We start from the raw sequence: 17,608 nt of genomic DNA, 5'->3' as shown, positions 1-17,608 counted from the left end.
TTCATCCTCAATATGTTAAAATGTCTTAGGGCACTAAATCCACTTTGAGTGCTAAATACATTTACCAGCTGCAAAATCAATGTAATGTGAATGTGATAGACAACAATAGTTATAATATAAACCAATAATAACAACTATCCTGAAATGCATTTGTGGATAAAGGAATATATAAGTTATATCAATTAAGTAAACTTATAAATACCACAGTGTAGAATAACTGTTAAAAAGAAGAGTCATGCATGTAAGCTACTTAAATTAAAGTGTAATCGTCAACATATTTGTTAAGTTCCAAATGTAAAATAACTAATTTTGCAGCATGTCCCATTTTGTAATAATAGAGGAATTCATTAATTCATGTTTTCCCCTGGTTTGAATACAATCTGATCCTATCTTCGCCTAGTAGATCAGAATTTCGATTAGTTGATCGAAAGTAACTCAAAGTTACATGTTACTTTCCATCACCCTACGTCAACACTTCATACCACTTCACTATAAAAAGTGACCAACCACATTGAATAGATGAATACAAAATAAAAAAATGAAATAAAAAAGTGGCCTACTGGTACTTCCAGTATTTCTGATGCTAGGCTATACTTCTGTAGTTTCACTTAATTATGATTTTGAATATAAAAAATGATCTATCAGTTAAAAGTAATTATGGTTCATTTTCTAAAAAGTCTGCTTTACTAAGTAAATACAGAGACTATGGTTAAATATTTAAGTACTCCAGTTCTTCTACATCAGCTGTTTTGAAAGATGACTTCTCCAGGAACACAGATGAGAACTTCCGCCATCTTTTGGCCATAATGTGTAACGGCTGCTACTCATCGACTATTCTCTTGTCTTTATACATCCTTGGTTAAAGGAAGTACACATGAAAGCGTAAAACTGAAGATAAGGCTATGATTCTATGCGCTATGTCGTGTAATGTCGCCTTGTTTCATGAGAACGGAGACGACGTGTCCGGAGACGGTACTGATGAAGCATACGTCACCCATCTGAAAGTGAAACTAAAAGTAGCCTATAGCAGTTAGCTAAATGGGGACTCTGTGAGGGGAAACACACGGTAAGTCCTACAAATACACCTTATTACCTGAAATATATGGGACTATTGTGTGCCACAGGTTTGTTAAACGTATTATCAAACAGCAGCGAGGGCGTAAGCAACCCTATAATCTTATCAATAAGTGTTTTAGGAGTTATTATCGAACACTAGCTAGCAGGATTAACACCACTACATCAAAAAACTATACAAAAAAGTTACGAATTCATAAAGTTATGAGGGTTCGTTAAACTAAACGTAACGGGGTGTATAGTAACATGTTGGTGATATTGTTGCAGGCATGCTGTCAGCTAACATAATTCATATTTCTGGTTTTACTCAGGTTAAATGTTAATTAGGCACTGAACAACATATATTTCTACATAATGTTGTGTTTATTGTGAGAGTGTTATATACTTTTAATATTTAAGTACAATAAGAAATGCATTGTGTTTACTTAATTGCTATAATTGTATCACACACACATAGGCCTACAGTACAAACGCCCAGTGGTTTAAAGTAGTTTAAAGTACATTTACTCAGGGTACAAAAGTACTATTTTGAGAAACTAGTACTTTAACTAAGTATTTTTAAAGGTCCCATGTCATGCTTTTCCAGTTATTACCCGTCCCCTTCTGTGTTATGTAGCTTTTTCTGCATGTAAACGGTCTGCAAAGTCACGAACCCTGAGTTCAGGCTGAGTTTCGCGATGTCTCGTTGTCTCGCAGACCCCACGCAGCAACCAGGAAACGACACCAGTAAACTTTGGGATTAGTTTTGTATCATAAAGATAAAGCAACACTTTCTCAGAATAAAGCAAAACTATGAGTTTAAAAGAAGAAAAAAACGGAGTCAAGCAAAATAAATAAATTTCAAAAATAAAACTAAGTTGCAAACAAATCATTTGTGTAATCATGTAAACTATAAGTATTTTTTCTTTGTTTTAACTTGTCTTTTTGTTTGCAGTTCTTTTTGCTTCTTTCTCAATGATCAGACTTTAGCTCTCGCTACAGCTCTTCTCGTTTGCGCTCCCTCATTTTTTGTTTTAGATTTTGACACAAACGTCCAATGTAATAAAAAAAGTCAATCAAATAACTAGATTCCTATACCGGATCTCCTCTCTGGTAAACAAAAACACCCTGAAAACTCTGGCAGGAGCACTCATTCAAGGGTACTATGACTATGCTTGCACGTCATGGTACCATAGCACCTCCAAGGCGCTAAAAATAAAACTTCAAACATCGCAAAATAAACTGGTCAGACTACTGCTTGACCTTTCATCTAGAACCCACCTCACTTCTGCCCACTTTGACAACCTAGGATGGCTTAGAGTAGACGACAGAGTACAGCTACTTGCAATGGGCCTGGTCTACAAGATCCACTACACCTCTATGGTACCCATGTACATGTCAAAATTCTTCCCAAAGGTCAAGGAATACCATGATCATCATAACACCAGAGGGAGCTCCACAAATCATGTGAAACCCAGATTTGGCACAAAAAAGGGGGAATACACGTTTCGCAATTATGCCACATCAAGGTGGAACGCTCTTCCCACAACTGTAAAGAAAGTAAAACTATACTTACCTTCAAAACCTCTCTTAAAGAGCACCTTCGGGGGAGAGCATTGCAAACTGGCCCCGGTAATGGTACAAATCTCAACCTGTCGTTCAATGGACAGCTTCCCCCCCCCATCTATGTATATACTCGCATTTTAGACTCTGTTACTAACTGTATATCTGTAGACTTGGTATGTCTTAAATGTCCAGTTAGGATGTATTAGAACGAAATCTAAAATGAAAATTGTAAATAAGCAATCTGTATGTAAAAAACCACCTGTATGTAAATTGTAAATAAGCCATCTGTATGTCAAATATGTCTTATATGTCTTAAATGACATGATGAATTGGAAATGGGGGACCCTGATGTAAACAAGACGAAAGTCTTTCTCTGGTCTGCATCCCCTTAACAATTGTATGTTTTGAGCTGTACTGTACTGTACCCAATATACAAGCTGTTAATAAACTTTTCAATCAATCAATCAACCAGGTGGGCGGGACTTTCAGGGGGGACTCCCCATTGGCTACTCAGCTTTTGAGTGACAGCCCACTACATCACAGATCATACAGTGCAACTCATGCAGCAAACTCCGGAGTCCACTCGGCCACGTTTGGCTCCTGGGGAGTTTTCATGAACATATCGGACTTATCTTATGGATTGCTGTGCATTATACTTGTGTTGTGTAGTTTATACATTATTCCAACTTTAAATATTTGAATACCTTCAACAATGAAGGCTAATCAGCTCACGGCATATATAGGAAGGATAAAGTGCTATTTTTTTATAAGTGGGGGGCGGACCAGCCTCCTAGGGCTGAAGTTAAATTATATATATTATATTTGAATAATATATTGTAGGGCCATACCTATATAAAACATGTCTGCGAAGTTTTTTTTTCAAAATACCAAACAGATCATGCATTTTAGCCATGCCTCATTTCGCTCTATTTGCTCTTTTTTAGCCCTGTTTTTGCAAGGGCTGAATCTGAGAAGTCTTCTTCGCTGCTTTTGTGGCAGACTACAGCGCCACCTACTGGCATATGTACTACGGCGTCTCCAGCGCTTTCGAACGGCAATGGCCGTGGCTGTCTCCTCCTGATAGGTGGAGAGTTGCCCCTATAGGCGGAGCACCCCTTTTCTGACGTCAGAAAAATTTAAATAATAATCGGCTCCGTTGCAGCCCCGTTTTTAGAGATTTGGGTATGGAGGAAAAGAGAGAGGGTTGTGTTTTCTGACACTTGGTGAGTTCCCTGACACACCGGGGAGTCGGGGACACATATTCATGTATAAAAGACGTATAAAAGTGCATTTTGCATGATAGGTCCACTTTAAGTACAAGATGAGTACTTCTTTCACCTCGTCAAACGCCCAGCACACATGGACTTATAAGACACCTTAAAAGTAGTGCAGTAGTGAAACATTAATAAACATAACTTCATATATAAGACTCTGTATATTTGCATATGTTTCACAATGTATTGTTGCTAAACTATAAAGTTGGATACAAATAGAAAGTACAAAAAAACTCAGAACTCAAGTACAGCTCTTGAATAAATGTTACCTGTTTCTTTTATATACTGGCTTCACAATCATTGTACTATATATAACAGAAACTTTTTGGTTGTCTTTTAGGATCAGATTCAGCCTCTTGCAGTCTGGGAAATGAAGGAATTGGCAGCATGTGGATTGGTCATTCTCCTGTTCGACACGGCTCTGTGTCTGGCTCTGTGGGCCGTGCTGGTGCTGCTGAGCTGCTCCAGTTGGGGTGGCCTGCCAGGCGTGTGGGCCTTTGGGGCAGCAAAGTGGGCCGTTCTCCATGTTTTCACTTCAAAACTGACTGATGGAAAGCCAGAGGGCGTGCTCCGCAGGTTGGTGGCTCTCCTCTGCCTTCTCTCTCCTGTGTTTGAAAGTGGACGGATCCTCATGGCGACCCCCTCACAGCCTTACACTGGACCATCTCCTGACCTCAGCATGCTGCTCCTGGGCCCCTTGTCCTCGTTGCTGGCCTGTGTGGTTTGGGAGGAGGGCCTCTGTGGTGATTCAAAGACTAAAAAGGACAACATTGACCTGGATGCCAGGCGGCTGCTTGTCAGGGTGCTGAAATATTTCAAACCAGACACCCTTTACTTGATTGCAGCTTTCAGTTTCCTCATCTTAGGAGTCGTCTGTAAGTATGAAACGTTGATATTCTACAGTATATTTTATATGGTACACGGGCATATATGCCTTCTTACAGTAGCTGTCAACACTGCAATAACTCTATAATTAAAATGTCAGAAGAACAGAGAAACTATTGGGGCTGTAACAAATGTATGTTGTTTTACTTTTGGTTTCTGAATAAGGCATGTTTTACGATGTCATCAGAATAAAAAAAGAGGGAAACATTTTTAAATACTATAAAAGATAATACTATACTTATACTTACTATAAAGATGCTAGCTGTATAGAGAATGGTCTTTAAAAAAAGGATCTCTCCAGCATTTTAATGTTTATTAAAACTGTTCGAATGAAGCTTCCAAGTACATCCCTATAAATGACTAAAGAATAATCCATTGTGTTTTTTCTTAATGTCAACAAATACTGCAAAAAGACTAAAACTAATAGCATTTTGTTTTTTAAATAATATGGGGTTTAAAAAATGTAAAAAGAGGACAAAAATAATGAAGTTGTGATATTTGCGTAAACATATCATTTCTGTTTCTATCTATTTGAAAGTTTAGAGATTGTTTCAGTACATTGAAATGTAAATGTGTTATTGAAATTAGGATATATATCACAGAAACAACTTATTGATGTTTTTATAATCTGTGTTGTTTGTCTTTCCTGACAGGTGATACATACATCCCATTATATCAGGGGAATGTCATCGATATGCTAGGAGGCCAAAATCATCAAACCAGCGTTGGTTATGCAATTGGACAGCTGGCATTTGTCTCGCTTGGAAGGTAATGAAATTCAACTTTTTTTATGGATGATTTATTTCACTGATGGGAAACATAAACCAAATGATTTGTAATGTCTCCATCTTGACAGTGCTCTGTTCTCCGGCATGAGAGGAGGCATATTTATGTGCACTCTGGCCAGACTCAACAAGAGACTGAAGCACCTGCTGTTCCACACCCTGCTGCAGCAGGAGGTGCACTTCTTTGAGGAGAACAACCCTGGTGAGAACAACAATGTGAACGTGTCTAATGGGATGTTTCAGAGATGCAATGATTTACAGGGTCAAGAAATCTGTTTTTGTAGACACAATATACTTTCCACCTAGACTTTTATTCCAAAAAAGTACACTACATAGCCATGGCAATATATGAGGACACACTATGGAAACATTTCTCCTATTTAGCCTCAGGAGCATTAGTGAGGACCGACACGGATGTTGGCTGAAAAGGTATATGCAGTTGATAATAAGTCAGTGATAATATTCCTTTAGGGTAATTCAAACCCTGAATCCTCCTGATCAACCTTTCAGGGTTTCTTTCACTATGATAACCGGGTTGCTGCATATAATCCTGCTTATTTACCGGATACTAAAACAATAATTTGACATTACATATTGATTTAAACTTGTTTTATTGATGAAAAATGATCATATTGGTTCCATTAAGCTGGAACCACAGCAACGTAACTCAAAGAAAATGACGGCAGCCCTGATTGAGTTTTCTGTAACTGACCAAGCCAGTTCATATTTTCTTTTCTATAAACCATTATGTAAACAAAGTCCATACTGTGTTCCCGTTGGTGTTTACTTCCTGTCTGCCTTCTTCTGCTGATTTATCTGTCTTCCAGCTCTCTGTATTATAACCTCTTTCCTTCTCTATCGCTGTTTTTCTTTTCTTTACTGAGGAGTGTTTAGCCATCATGAACCCAAAGTTGAAAAAAATCTATATTGGAAAAAAAGCAGACCGCTTATTGATCAATACAAAATGTAGTATTCAGCTAAGCCATGTAACTATTTATTCATTGAGTAGTTATTTATAACTTATTAGTCAAACAATCTGACAGTTTCCACTTTCCCTCCACAATAAGTATAGAACTAATGTACTTCTGCAGACATTTAGCTGCCAGTAAACATCCTTGAACATGCTCTTTTCTCCCCCCTCCCCCCTCAGGACGTCTGTCCTCCCGCCTGCACTCTGACGTGGACAGGATGGGCCGCACGGTCGCACTGAACTCCAACGCTCTGGTCCGCAGCACAGTCAAAACCGTTCTCATGTTCAGAGTGATGTTGGGCCTGTCCTGGGAGCTCACATTGCTCACCAGTATAGAGATGCCTCTGCTGGCCTTCCTGCAGAACAAATACATCACCTGGTCCAAGGTAGGTGTGAGGAGATGGATTACTCCGAATAGATGGTAGAAAACAGACAGCTGTGTAGTGTTTCTTTACTCATTATCATAGTGGTTTGTTTCTTTGTTTGATTGGTTGTTATTTCGTGTTTCCACGTTCATTGTTTCTAATCAATCAGTAGTTTGGTCCTTCTGCTCTTAACTCAGCTTTTAACAAAGTATAATAGTGCTTTTCAACCAGTAAGTAGAGCTCTAATTAATACAAACTTATTTGGTGAGTAATTCCCAGATGGGATTGAATTAATCACTACTTGGATTTTGTATGTATGGTGTGACACAAATAAATCTGCTTTAGGGGCGGGAAATCCCTTTAAAAAATGTATCCAACCAATCAGCTCAAAGTATGGCTATAGTTAATAGGTTATAAAAGATGAATTTCTCAGTTTACACATCAGATTGAATTTAATCCAACTATCTCTGGAAGGTTATCATAAAGAATTATATTTAAAACATAGCCACATTTTCTGTTTATATAGATTTTTTTCCTCCATTGTACACCTCACACGACGAAAAAATATCGTAAGGAAAAATAAATATTGCATGTTACACATCCGGTTAGAGTGTCCAGAAGTCTTGCTTTGTCCCGGGACCTACAAATTCAGATGATGTCCCGCATTTGATTGACAATTGTCCTTTAAAACTGGTCTTTTATCCAATGGCTGTGTAGAAAGCAAGAGAGGTCTATCACCATTGCCTGTGTCAAATGTCAATCAATCAACATTCACGTGGCTGTGGCCCACTTCCACTATCCTCATCCTGTCCAAAGTTACAGGGGGGAGGCCAAATCGTTAACCAGCTCTGCCAGATTTAGAAGCCCCCCCTGCCATTTTATACAATCCAGAAAAAAATGCTTTTGTTTGCTTAAACTAAAGGAGAATAACTCAAACTCACACCAGTGGGATTTTGTCAAATGTTGACCATTCTGGCCAAAGTTACAGGGTTGGGTGCTAAATCTAGCAGCAATAATGCAAGCTCTGCCAGATTTAGAAGCACCCCTTTGATTTTCCCCCAAGAGGCTCAGAGTAAATTGCTTTTGTTTGTAAGAGGAGAGGATTCTGAATGATGTTATGATGACATCTGTCTGCTCATGTGTATTTTATAGGGCTGTCAAGTTAACGCAAAAAAAAAATTAACGCCACTAATTATTTTAACGCGATTAACGCATGTGTATTTTTTTTCCTCGGCCGCCCCGTAGTTTCAGAGCGCATCGAGTTTAAAATACCATCTACAAGCTGATGCTGACAGCCCCGCTCCTGCTGCCCGCTTGTGGCAGACCACACTTCCACGCTCACCGGCAGGCACCGACTGGCTGTTGGGAGGACCGGGAGGGTGTGTGTATGTGTGGCCCGAGCGAGAGAGAGAGAGACCTTACGTGCATTGTTGTTGTTAGCATCTGGTGATAGCTAGCTGCGCTAACGGATATAAGGAGCTGCTTAAATGAAAACAGAGGAGCGACATTTCGCCGACAACTGCGCCGAGCACTTGACTTTATGCAGGAAGCCAGACAGTGGGACATTGTACGATAAGTCAGCACACTCAGCACGGATAGTGCGCAACATGATTGCAGCGTCCAGGCAGCTCCCGTTCGAGCATATGCCTTGAGTTGCACATAGCTCCAACGATCCATCTCACACACACACACACACACACACACACACACACACACACACACACACACACACACACACACACACACACACACACACACCATTTTTGTTGTATTAGGTTCCAGGTTGAATTGAGGCTAATATTTGTAATGTTCAGAGGTTGTTATGTTTAATATTCATGAGAATATTTGTCATTGTTCAAATGATAATAAACATTAGCATAAAGCATATTTGTCCACTCATATGTTGATAAGAGTATTAAAAACTTTTAAAATATTCCTCTAAGGTACATTTAAAACGGATCAAAAATGTGCGATTAATTTGCGATTAATCGCGATTAACTATTTTAAACGACTGACAGCCCTAGTATTTTAGTGTTACTGAATTAGTCTTTGTAAAACAGGACCTGAAAGACCAGATCCAGGAGTGCCACGCTCAGAACAAAGACCTGGCTCTCCAAACAATCAGCGGGATTCACACGGTCCGCAGCTTCAGGGCGGAGAAAGACGAGCTGAGGAGGTACAATGAGGCTCTGGACGTGATGTGCGCCGTGAAGAGAAGTACAGGAATCTACAGCGCAGTCTTCCTGTTGATACGGAGGGTGGGAACAGCCATCATTCATAGATCATGAGCGCAAGAGCACATGTTGAGGTCTAAACTCATTGTATGGAGACCCATTTCTACCAGGAAAATAATACAAAATATGAAGTATTATTATTATATAAATAAAATTATGCATAGTCAGTAGATACTATTTTTAGTGAATAATTCGACTTTTTGAGTCATAGAAGATTATTACTCAATAATAGTCCTTTTTTATTTATTTACATAGTTAATGATTATTGTTGTGGAAATAATTATCATAAGACGCCAATTAGTAACATACAGGACAAACCTCAATGTCTGTTTACCTTCTTTAAGGACACAGGCAGCTTAGCCAATAATGTTATTGTTCCCATTCTGTGACCGGTCAATACTGGGATACAGATGGTCTGTGTTGTGGGTACACTGGGACACTTCCTTCTCTGTATTTGTGGACTCCAAGGTAAAATCTTCGAGGTCATAAGTGTCCGAGGCAAGTAGCTCTGTGTTCCCACACTGTTTAGGCTATCTCCTCAAATATGTTGTTTACTCTCTGCGAAACCAGTTAGATGGGCTGGCAAGAGAGAGGCTCTCCAGAATTGACGTGGCAACTCTACCGTGAAGTCAGAACCTCTGACTCTTGGACTTGTGATGTGAATCCTCCGGCCGTTAACTCCAAATAAACCATCATGTGTTTGACATCAAAGCTACTGCTCTTCCCGTGTCTCCTTCCTGAGTCGGTGACTCCCACTATTTTAGGTCAGAACTACGAAAGACTCAGCAGTAAATGTTGGACTTGACTCTTGTAATAACATAAAATATAAATTCCAAATGTTGAGATAGTGACATTAATAACTACAATTTTTATATCACTACGTCAACATTTTAAGAAAATAACTTATAAAATAACTTAAACATATGTCCACATTATGAGATATATGTGAAACTAGGAGATATTAATGTCGAATCTTGACTTGATATTTTTGATATTCGTGTTTTTATCATATATATACACACATTTTACTTCTTTTATATTTTCCTGGCAGGATTTGTCTTCCGTACAAATGTGCTGCTCCAATAATGTAAAAAAAGACTTTTAGTTGGAGGTACAATGTGAGTAATTCCTCTCTCTGCTTCCATGTAGGTGGTGAGTCTGGGAATAAAGATACTCATGCTGGTACAGGCCCGCAACCTCATATCGTCAGGTGACCTCACTATTGGAAGTCTTGTGTCCTTCTTCCTGTACCAGAAGCCCATGTCAACCAATTTAAAGGTGGGCTGAGTTAAAAATATGTCCCCATTCCAAATCTCTCCCATGTGTTTGAGTTCAATAAATCATACCTGCTGTTGATTATTTTTGCCACAGGAGATCATGTATTGCTATGGAGAGACGATGTCCACAGTCGGAGTCATCTCCAAAGTGTTCAGTTATCTTGACCGAACACCAAAGTGTAAGAAGGAGGGAGAGTTAGCTCCTGAGAGGCTGGAGGGAAGAATTGTTTTCCAAAATGTGACCTTCAAATATCCCTCATTTCCTGACGTGGAACCAGCTCTGAAGGTACCGTGTGTCCTACAGCATCATATATCATTTCTAATGGGGTTAAACATGAGTTCTGATCATGAGTAACATGTTCTGCACAGAACGTTTCTATGGAGCTTAAGCCAGGGAAGATGACAGCTCTGGTGGGTCCCTCTGGAGGCGGGAAGACTTCCTGTGTCAGCCTCCTGAAGAGGCTGTACGAACCTGAAGAGGGGCAGATCCTGCTGGACGGACAACCTCTGCATCATTACAATCACAAATACTTCCATCAAAAGGTACTGCTGTCTCACTGAAAGGAGGCTAGATCCCTGCAGAAAATCAATTATGGGGGAATGCTTATATTTTCTACATGTTGCCTTTTTTGTGTAGACTGTAGAGTTTGTTCTGTGTCAAAATATTTAAACTGGTTTAAAATTGAACGCTGGACCGGTATACCAAATGTTACCACTAGATGTCAGACATGACTCAACAATTGCACCACCAGATGCCGGGTAAAGTGCAGTGGAGTAGCTTGTTACTTAAAGGTCACCTATTATGCAAAATGCACTTTTTGATGTGTTTTATACATAAATATGTGTCCCCGGTGTGTAAGGAGAATCAGAAAATACAACCCTCTCTCTTTTCCTCCTTACCCACATCTCTAAAAATGGGGGTACAACGGAGCTCATCCAGATTTGCTGCGGTCATGACGACATTACTCAAATGTGGGCTGGCTTTACGTTGAACTCCTGGCAACGTTCCACCCACGACCGAACCTATTGTCCTCTATCAGAAACTTGGCTGTATCAGAAACAATGAGCGACATGTTTTGGAAGTAATATGGTCTGTGTTTACATTAGCAAGCATCGCTAACACTCAGAGCTAATGCTGTACTGGAGAGAGTATGTGTAAAAAAGACAGATATAAAAAGGTACTCACTTGTGGTAAACCCGCAAGAGAGTGAAAGCATTTGAGCTCCATACTCAGAAATAATGCTTGATGTGGTTTGGAACATGATTTGGCATTTAATCACGGAAGCGTTTAGCTGAGTCTCTGCCGGCAGAGCAGGTACTATTCTTTTCACAGAGCTCACTGCTTGCATGCGGAAAGGGGCGTAGCCTCAGCAGCTCGGGTCACATTTGAAGCTACAGACCAAGAATCAGCACTTTTGTAACAGGGCTGAAATAGAAGGGTATGAGGCATGGCTACAATGGGTGATCTGTTTGGTATTTTGAGCAAAACCCTTCAGATATAGCAAATATAGCATAATAGGTGACCTTTAAATTATGTAAGATGGACCACCTTAAAGGTCAATCCACCTTAAGTGAGCCAGTGTTTTGTCAGGGTAATATCTGCTAATTACACAAAACAAATAAGGTATTTGAGGTAGTTTGATTTATTTGGAGATTAAAAAGTGTTTTTTTTACTTTGCTTTTCAATTATACATTCATGAGAATATTGTATTTGGTGAATGTGCGTCCACCAACACTTTACTTTCAATAGTTTGTAAGTCAATATGCTTTTTATTTAGATGGCCCTGGTATCCCAGAACCCCGTGCTGTTTTCTGGTTCTCTGAGGTACAACATTGAGTACGGCCTGAATGACTGCACCTTAGAGAGGGTGAAGGAAGCTGCAAAGAAGGCCAATGCAGACCACTTCATCTCTGAACTCAAGAACAAATATGACACAGGTACAGAAGTTTGGAAAGATATTTAGTAGCTTTAACACTTAACATAGAAGTCTTTTATCAGATCAATTAGATCTGAATAGTACATATACAATTTTACTTGGTTTTCAATACCATCCTATCAGGGGTGGAGTTATAGGTCTAATGCGTTTGTTATGTTGTTGTTTTTTGTCAACTTAATGCCCCTAAGATACATTATGTCATTTTTGTTATTTAAATTGTCCGCTTATTGCAGGATCAGTATTTCTATGAACTGTAATTGCATTATATTATGAGGACAGAATGATGGGGCACAGGATTTTCATTTTTCTTTTTTATTATGTGACTGCTTTATTTTTATGTTATTATTATTTATAAACACAAATTAGCTTACATTGACAATGTAGGATAAATATTAAGTATGTATAGGGGGAAAACAGCTGCTGTGTAACAGACACAGAAAATACAGTGTGTAAATCTGGGAGATGCACTGTGTGATGGAAAAAACAAGATATATGATTTGAAAGTAGTTAAGCATTAACCTGATCCTAGCATGTGATGTGATATTGATTTTTTTTAAGTACATTTGTATTATCTGCATAATCCTAAAGTCTGTGTTTGGTCTCTACAGATATAGGGGAATGTGGTGGTAAGCTGTCAGACGGACAGAAGCAGAGCCTGGCCATCATCAGAGCTCTGGTCCGGGAGCCGCAGGTCATCATACTGGACGAGGCCACCAGCAAACTGGATGTTGATGTGCAGCATGCTGTAAGTCAAATACAATAAATACCTCTAATGACATCCATCACCCCAGGAGCACTCGATATTCTTTTGAGTATACTTTCCGAAACCAAACACCCTTATAATTGTACTTCATGTCTCAGAATTCTGATTTAGTGATGTAAAGACCTAACTCAAAGGTGTGTTGCAAAGCGAGGCCAGATTTGAAGTTTTTATTTTAATTTGAATGGTTCTTAGGATGACTTGCCCTTTTATAGAATAAATTAATTACATTTTGAGTAAATGTGTTCAATTCCACTTATAACTGTGACCATCTCTCTATTCTATTTGTAATGTTTTGCTAACTATGTGTTCCTTCCATTGTATTCATTACAAGAGCTAGCTCAGAGTTAATTCCACACAGATTCAAATGAACAAGTTCAGGTTCATCATTTTGACCTTTCAACTGAGTTCATAGTCCCAAAAAATTAACCAGCATCATGATGTTCCTTTCTTTTGAACTGGTCGGATGCATTTGTGTTTAAATAATACTTTAACACTTTACTGTTATACTCTACTCACTCTTTTACAAACTGTTTACACTCCTGCGGAGGCTCATTGACTAAATTCATGTTTATATTCAGTATATTCAAATGCAATCATTATCTACCAAACACTTACAATATTGTATTTCCTATTTTATTTAACACAATTTGATGTCTTAGATTCTCATTTAGTTTTAATTTATGAGATTTTGAAGAGACCCTGGGATTATATGTTTTAAATGGTTTATTATAACTGTTGCGCGGTTAGCTTGACCCTGGTGGTGGTGAATGGATGGTTGGGGTCGCTCTGAAGAGGAGTGGTTTAGCTTGACCCTGGTAGTGGTGAAGGGATGGTTGGGGTCGGTCTGAAGAGGAGTGGCTTAGCTTGACCCTGGTGGTGGTGAAGGGATGGTTGGGGTGGGTCTGAAGAGGAGTGGTTTAGCTTGACCCTGGTGGTGGTGAATGGATGGTTGGGGTGGGTCTGAAGAGGAGTGGCTTAGCTTGACCCTGGTGGTGGTGAATGGATGGTTGGGGTGGGTCTGAAGAGGAGTGGTTTAGCTTGACCCTGGTGGTGGTGAAGGGATGGTTGGGGTTGGTCTGAAGAGGAGTGGCTTAGCTTGACCCTGGTGGTGGTGAAGGGATGGTTGGGGTGGGTCTGAAGAGGAGTGGTTTAGCTTGACCCTGGTGGTGGTGAATGGATGGTTGGGGTGGGTCTGAAGAGGAGTGGCTTAGCTTGACCCTGGTGGTGGTGAAGGGATGGTTGGGGTCGGTCTGAAGAGGAGTGGCTTAGCTTGACCCTGGTGGTGGTGAAGGGATGGTTGGGGTGGGTCTGAAGAGGAGTGGTTTAGCTTGACCCTGGTGGTGGTGAATGGATGGTTGGGGTGGGTCTGAAGAGGAGTGGCTTAGCTTGACCCTGGTGGTGGTGAATGGATGGTTGGGGTGGGTCTGAAGAGGAGTGGTTTAGCTTGACCCTGGTGGTGGTGAATGGATGGTTGGGGTGGGTCTGAAGAGGAGTGGCTTAGCTTGACCCTGGTGGTGGTGAATGGATGGTTGGGGTCGGTCTGAAGAGGAGTGGTTTAGCTTGACCCTGGTGGTGGTGAAGGGATGGTTGGGGTCGGTCTGAAGAGGAGTGGCTTAGCTTGACCCTGGTGGTGGTGAAGGGATGGTTGGGGTCGGTCTGAAGGGGAGTGGCTTAGCTTGACCCTGGATTCAGAGCGACAGGAGGTGAAAAGGGGTGGAGGAGGGTTGCGTCGAGTCACCTGAAATGACAGCTGTCAGATTTAAAGGTTTAGCAGAGCGCTATGATAGGCTTGTGGGAATAAAGCAAAGTGATTGGTTTAGCTGGGGAGTGACGCCCCCGATCACTTATTGAGAGGAGAGAGAAATAGAAATAGTAAATTAATGAGTAAAGACGGTCTTCCTGGTTGAACTTACGCTGAGCTTCATCAAACTAATCTTAGGCCAGTGCATGTGATACTAGCCCATGAAGAGTATCCACAAAAAGAAAGGCATCTTTATGCTCTGCATGCATAAAGAGGCTGTTCTGTGATGGGGCTGGGACCCCCCCCCCCAACGGGTTGAAACAGCTGCTCCCTGCTCATCAAGTTGGCTTTAATAACTTTGGAGGCAGGGCTGGAATGTGGAAACAACCTGGATGATAAAGAAGATATGTTTTCTTTTATTGTTCTTATCCCCTTAAGGCTCCCCAACCCACGACGGAAGATTCCAACATGTTAAATTGGCAGCCAAGCCTGTCATCAAAATAAATCACTCTGATTGGCTGATCAGTGTACTGGAAAATAAACTGATGGAAGGAAAACAAACCGAGAGAGCACACACATAATTATCACATCTGATCATTCCAATACACAAATATTTGTTATAAAAACAAAGCCATCTGTAATGTTGAAGTGATGATAGTGGTCTGAAAATGGTGGGCAATTGCTGTAGAATAACAACCACTCATTTACTTAATATCCTATGTTTTCCGGTTTCCCTTTTTGATTGATGAGAGTACAGACTACCGCCGCCTGCTGAGAAGGAGGGTTATTTCTTCTCATGCAGGCGCAGAACGTACGCAATAGTTGCCTGTTGGCTGAAGTCTTTGCGGTGTATTCAAATCTTCAAATGGGAGTTTTTGGCCAAGATGCAGACCACATGAGGCGACACAAAAGTGGACGTGTTGCCCCTAAATCTCTGAAGTCAGTTTGGTGTTTCAGGACCCTTAATCCACTTCCATATTGCTTTACCTTAATTTTTAATTTTGTTGTACTGTATTGCAAATTATTGGAGAAAAAAATGTATATGCAACCCATCCTCAACACAACATTTACTTTTATCCGCCATCTTTCTGTTATGCTGGAATTCCCAGGTGTAACGTGGTATTCCTTTGTTGGGTTGTGTCTCAGGTGCTGCAGGAGGTTCTGACCTGCGGTCGGACTGTCCTGGTGGTGGCTCATCAGCTGAAGACTGTGGAGAAGGCAGATCACATCATCTTCATCGAGAAGGGAGCCGTAGTAGAAGAAGGGACCCACGAACAACTCATGGCCAAAGAAGGGCGCTACTACCGTTTGAAAGAGGAACTGTTCTCTTAACCCAGCTGAGAAAAGTTCAGTACATTTATTTTTACTGTTTCTACATTTTAATGCGGGAATATTTATCCTGCATGTTTTATCTTCTAAAGATATGTCAGTACAAAATGTATTTAATGATTGATCATGACATTTGTTTGTAAAGCACCTTTCATACAAAAAATTGATATAAAATGTACATAAAACAGGGAAAGAATGACTAAATTAATGTCAAAAAAGTAACGAAGAAGGGTGTGGTCTGCATGTTCAATGGAGAATACGAGTATAAATTATGTTTAACAGTTTGATCTCAACACACCGACACATCAGAAAGAACTAAAACGAATGCTCTAATAAGCAAACATTAGTATTGTTTTTTATGCAGTTTTGTTTTTTGTAGTATTTAAAGTCAACTCTCAACTCCAGCTAATATTAGCCAAGCTACTTGTTTTACCAGTTCCGAGTTCTGAATGTGGACTAGAGCATTATAGATACTACAGACCTTTTACTGCAGACTAAATAAACTTGGACAATGTAATGACTGTATGACCAAGGTTGGATTTGACAAAAAAGAATGGGTGTATCGGCTACCAGTCTCAGAAGTAAATGCACATTGACACTGGCTGCTCATGCTCACTTTCCTGTCCACTAATTTCTATTAACATGAATCCCATGTGTATATATTTGTACGAAAAATCACGATAATTCTCGTGCCTTGCCATTTTATGTTGATTGTGGTATGCAATGACATCTTTTAGTGTTGTAATACTTAATATTTTGAGTTTTAAGATGGAAGACTTTCAGAAAATGTCAGTTAGTGAGGTAGACTAGAGGCTCTGGGTCTGTGTTACGATACACAAGTTGACCTGCGGTAATAGCGTTTCTTTGGTGTACTAATCTACTCTACAAGGCTCAATGTAACCCACTGTGTTTGCTTAAAATAAAGAACTGTAAAACTTTCTTTTTTTTTTAAATACTGTGTTTGTGCAGTTTGTTGACTTACTCTAAACTCTGTAGACTCTGTAAACTCTGACTCATTTGACATTTTCCTTGAAACGGGTTAGGTTGACCAATTCTGTGTGACAGTATACTCTCCAGCTAATGTGTAACGATGTACCTACCAAATGTGGGTTTACGTTAATTTGTTAGCGAAGCTGAGTAGTAAGAGTTAAGCCAGCAATCTTCTAACCCTGTTTGCTAGCCCTACTGACAGACAGGCTAATGCGTTGTGACATGGTACCTGGTAAGACAACAATATGTATACATTTTGCTCCTTTGCACTCACCGGCCGTTTCTCAATCTCGAGGATTCTGGCTTCCAAGCCAATATTTCAAGGATGCTACGTCATCGAGTGCCGCCGAAGGACTGTTCCAATCTCCAGCATACTTGGAATTCCACCGAGGCCGCGTCCTTGGTTTGGGGGAAATTTCGAGGCTGCACATGGGTAGAC

General features: G+C 40.1%; 1 protein-coding gene across 1 annotated transcript; it reads left to right on the top strand.

Moving 5' to 3' along the window:
* The first annotated feature begins 828 nt into the window (after nt 1-828).
* Nucleotides 829-17,132, top strand: tap2t (transporter associated with antigen processing, subunit type t, teleost specific). Its single transcript, XM_034217524.1, has 12 exons — nt 829-1,066; nt 4,234-4,768; nt 5,432-5,546; nt 5,635-5,765; nt 6,714-6,919; nt 8,959-9,156; nt 10,282-10,410; nt 10,504-10,695; nt 10,779-10,952; nt 12,188-12,347; nt 12,955-13,091; nt 15,997-17,132. The coding sequence occupies exons 2-12, from the start codon at nt 4,264-4,266 to the stop codon at nt 16,180-16,182; spliced, it is 2,133 nt and encodes a 710-aa protein (XP_034073415.1). The 5' UTR covers nt 829-1,066; nt 4,234-4,263; the 3' UTR covers nt 16,183-17,132.
* Nucleotides 17,133-17,608: the final 476 nt, after the last annotated feature.

This window comes from Gymnodraco acuticeps, unplaced genomic scaffold (genome assembly GCF_902827175.1).
Source record: "Gymnodraco acuticeps unplaced genomic scaffold, fGymAcu1.1, whole genome shotgun sequence".
NCBI lineage: Eukaryota > Metazoa > Chordata > Actinopteri > Perciformes > Bathydraconidae > Gymnodraco > Gymnodraco acuticeps.
Note: the sequence above shows the minus strand (reverse complement) of the source record. Positions and strands in the feature narration are given on the sequence as shown.

Bases quoted from the DNA above. Each gene is read 5' to 3' on its own strand.
- tap2t (XM_034217524.1), top strand. From the start codon at position 4,264: ATGAAGGAATTGGCAGCATGTGGATTGGTCATTCTCCTGTTCGACACG. The intron at 6,920-8,958 runs GTAGGTGTGAGG...TTTGTAAAACAG, and splicing joins AATACATCACCTGGTCCAAG to GACCTGAAAGACCAGATCCA. The intron at 13,092-15,996 runs GTAAGTCAAATA...GTTGTGTCTCAG, and splicing joins ATGTTGATGTGCAGCATGCT to GTGCTGCAGGAGGTTCTGAC.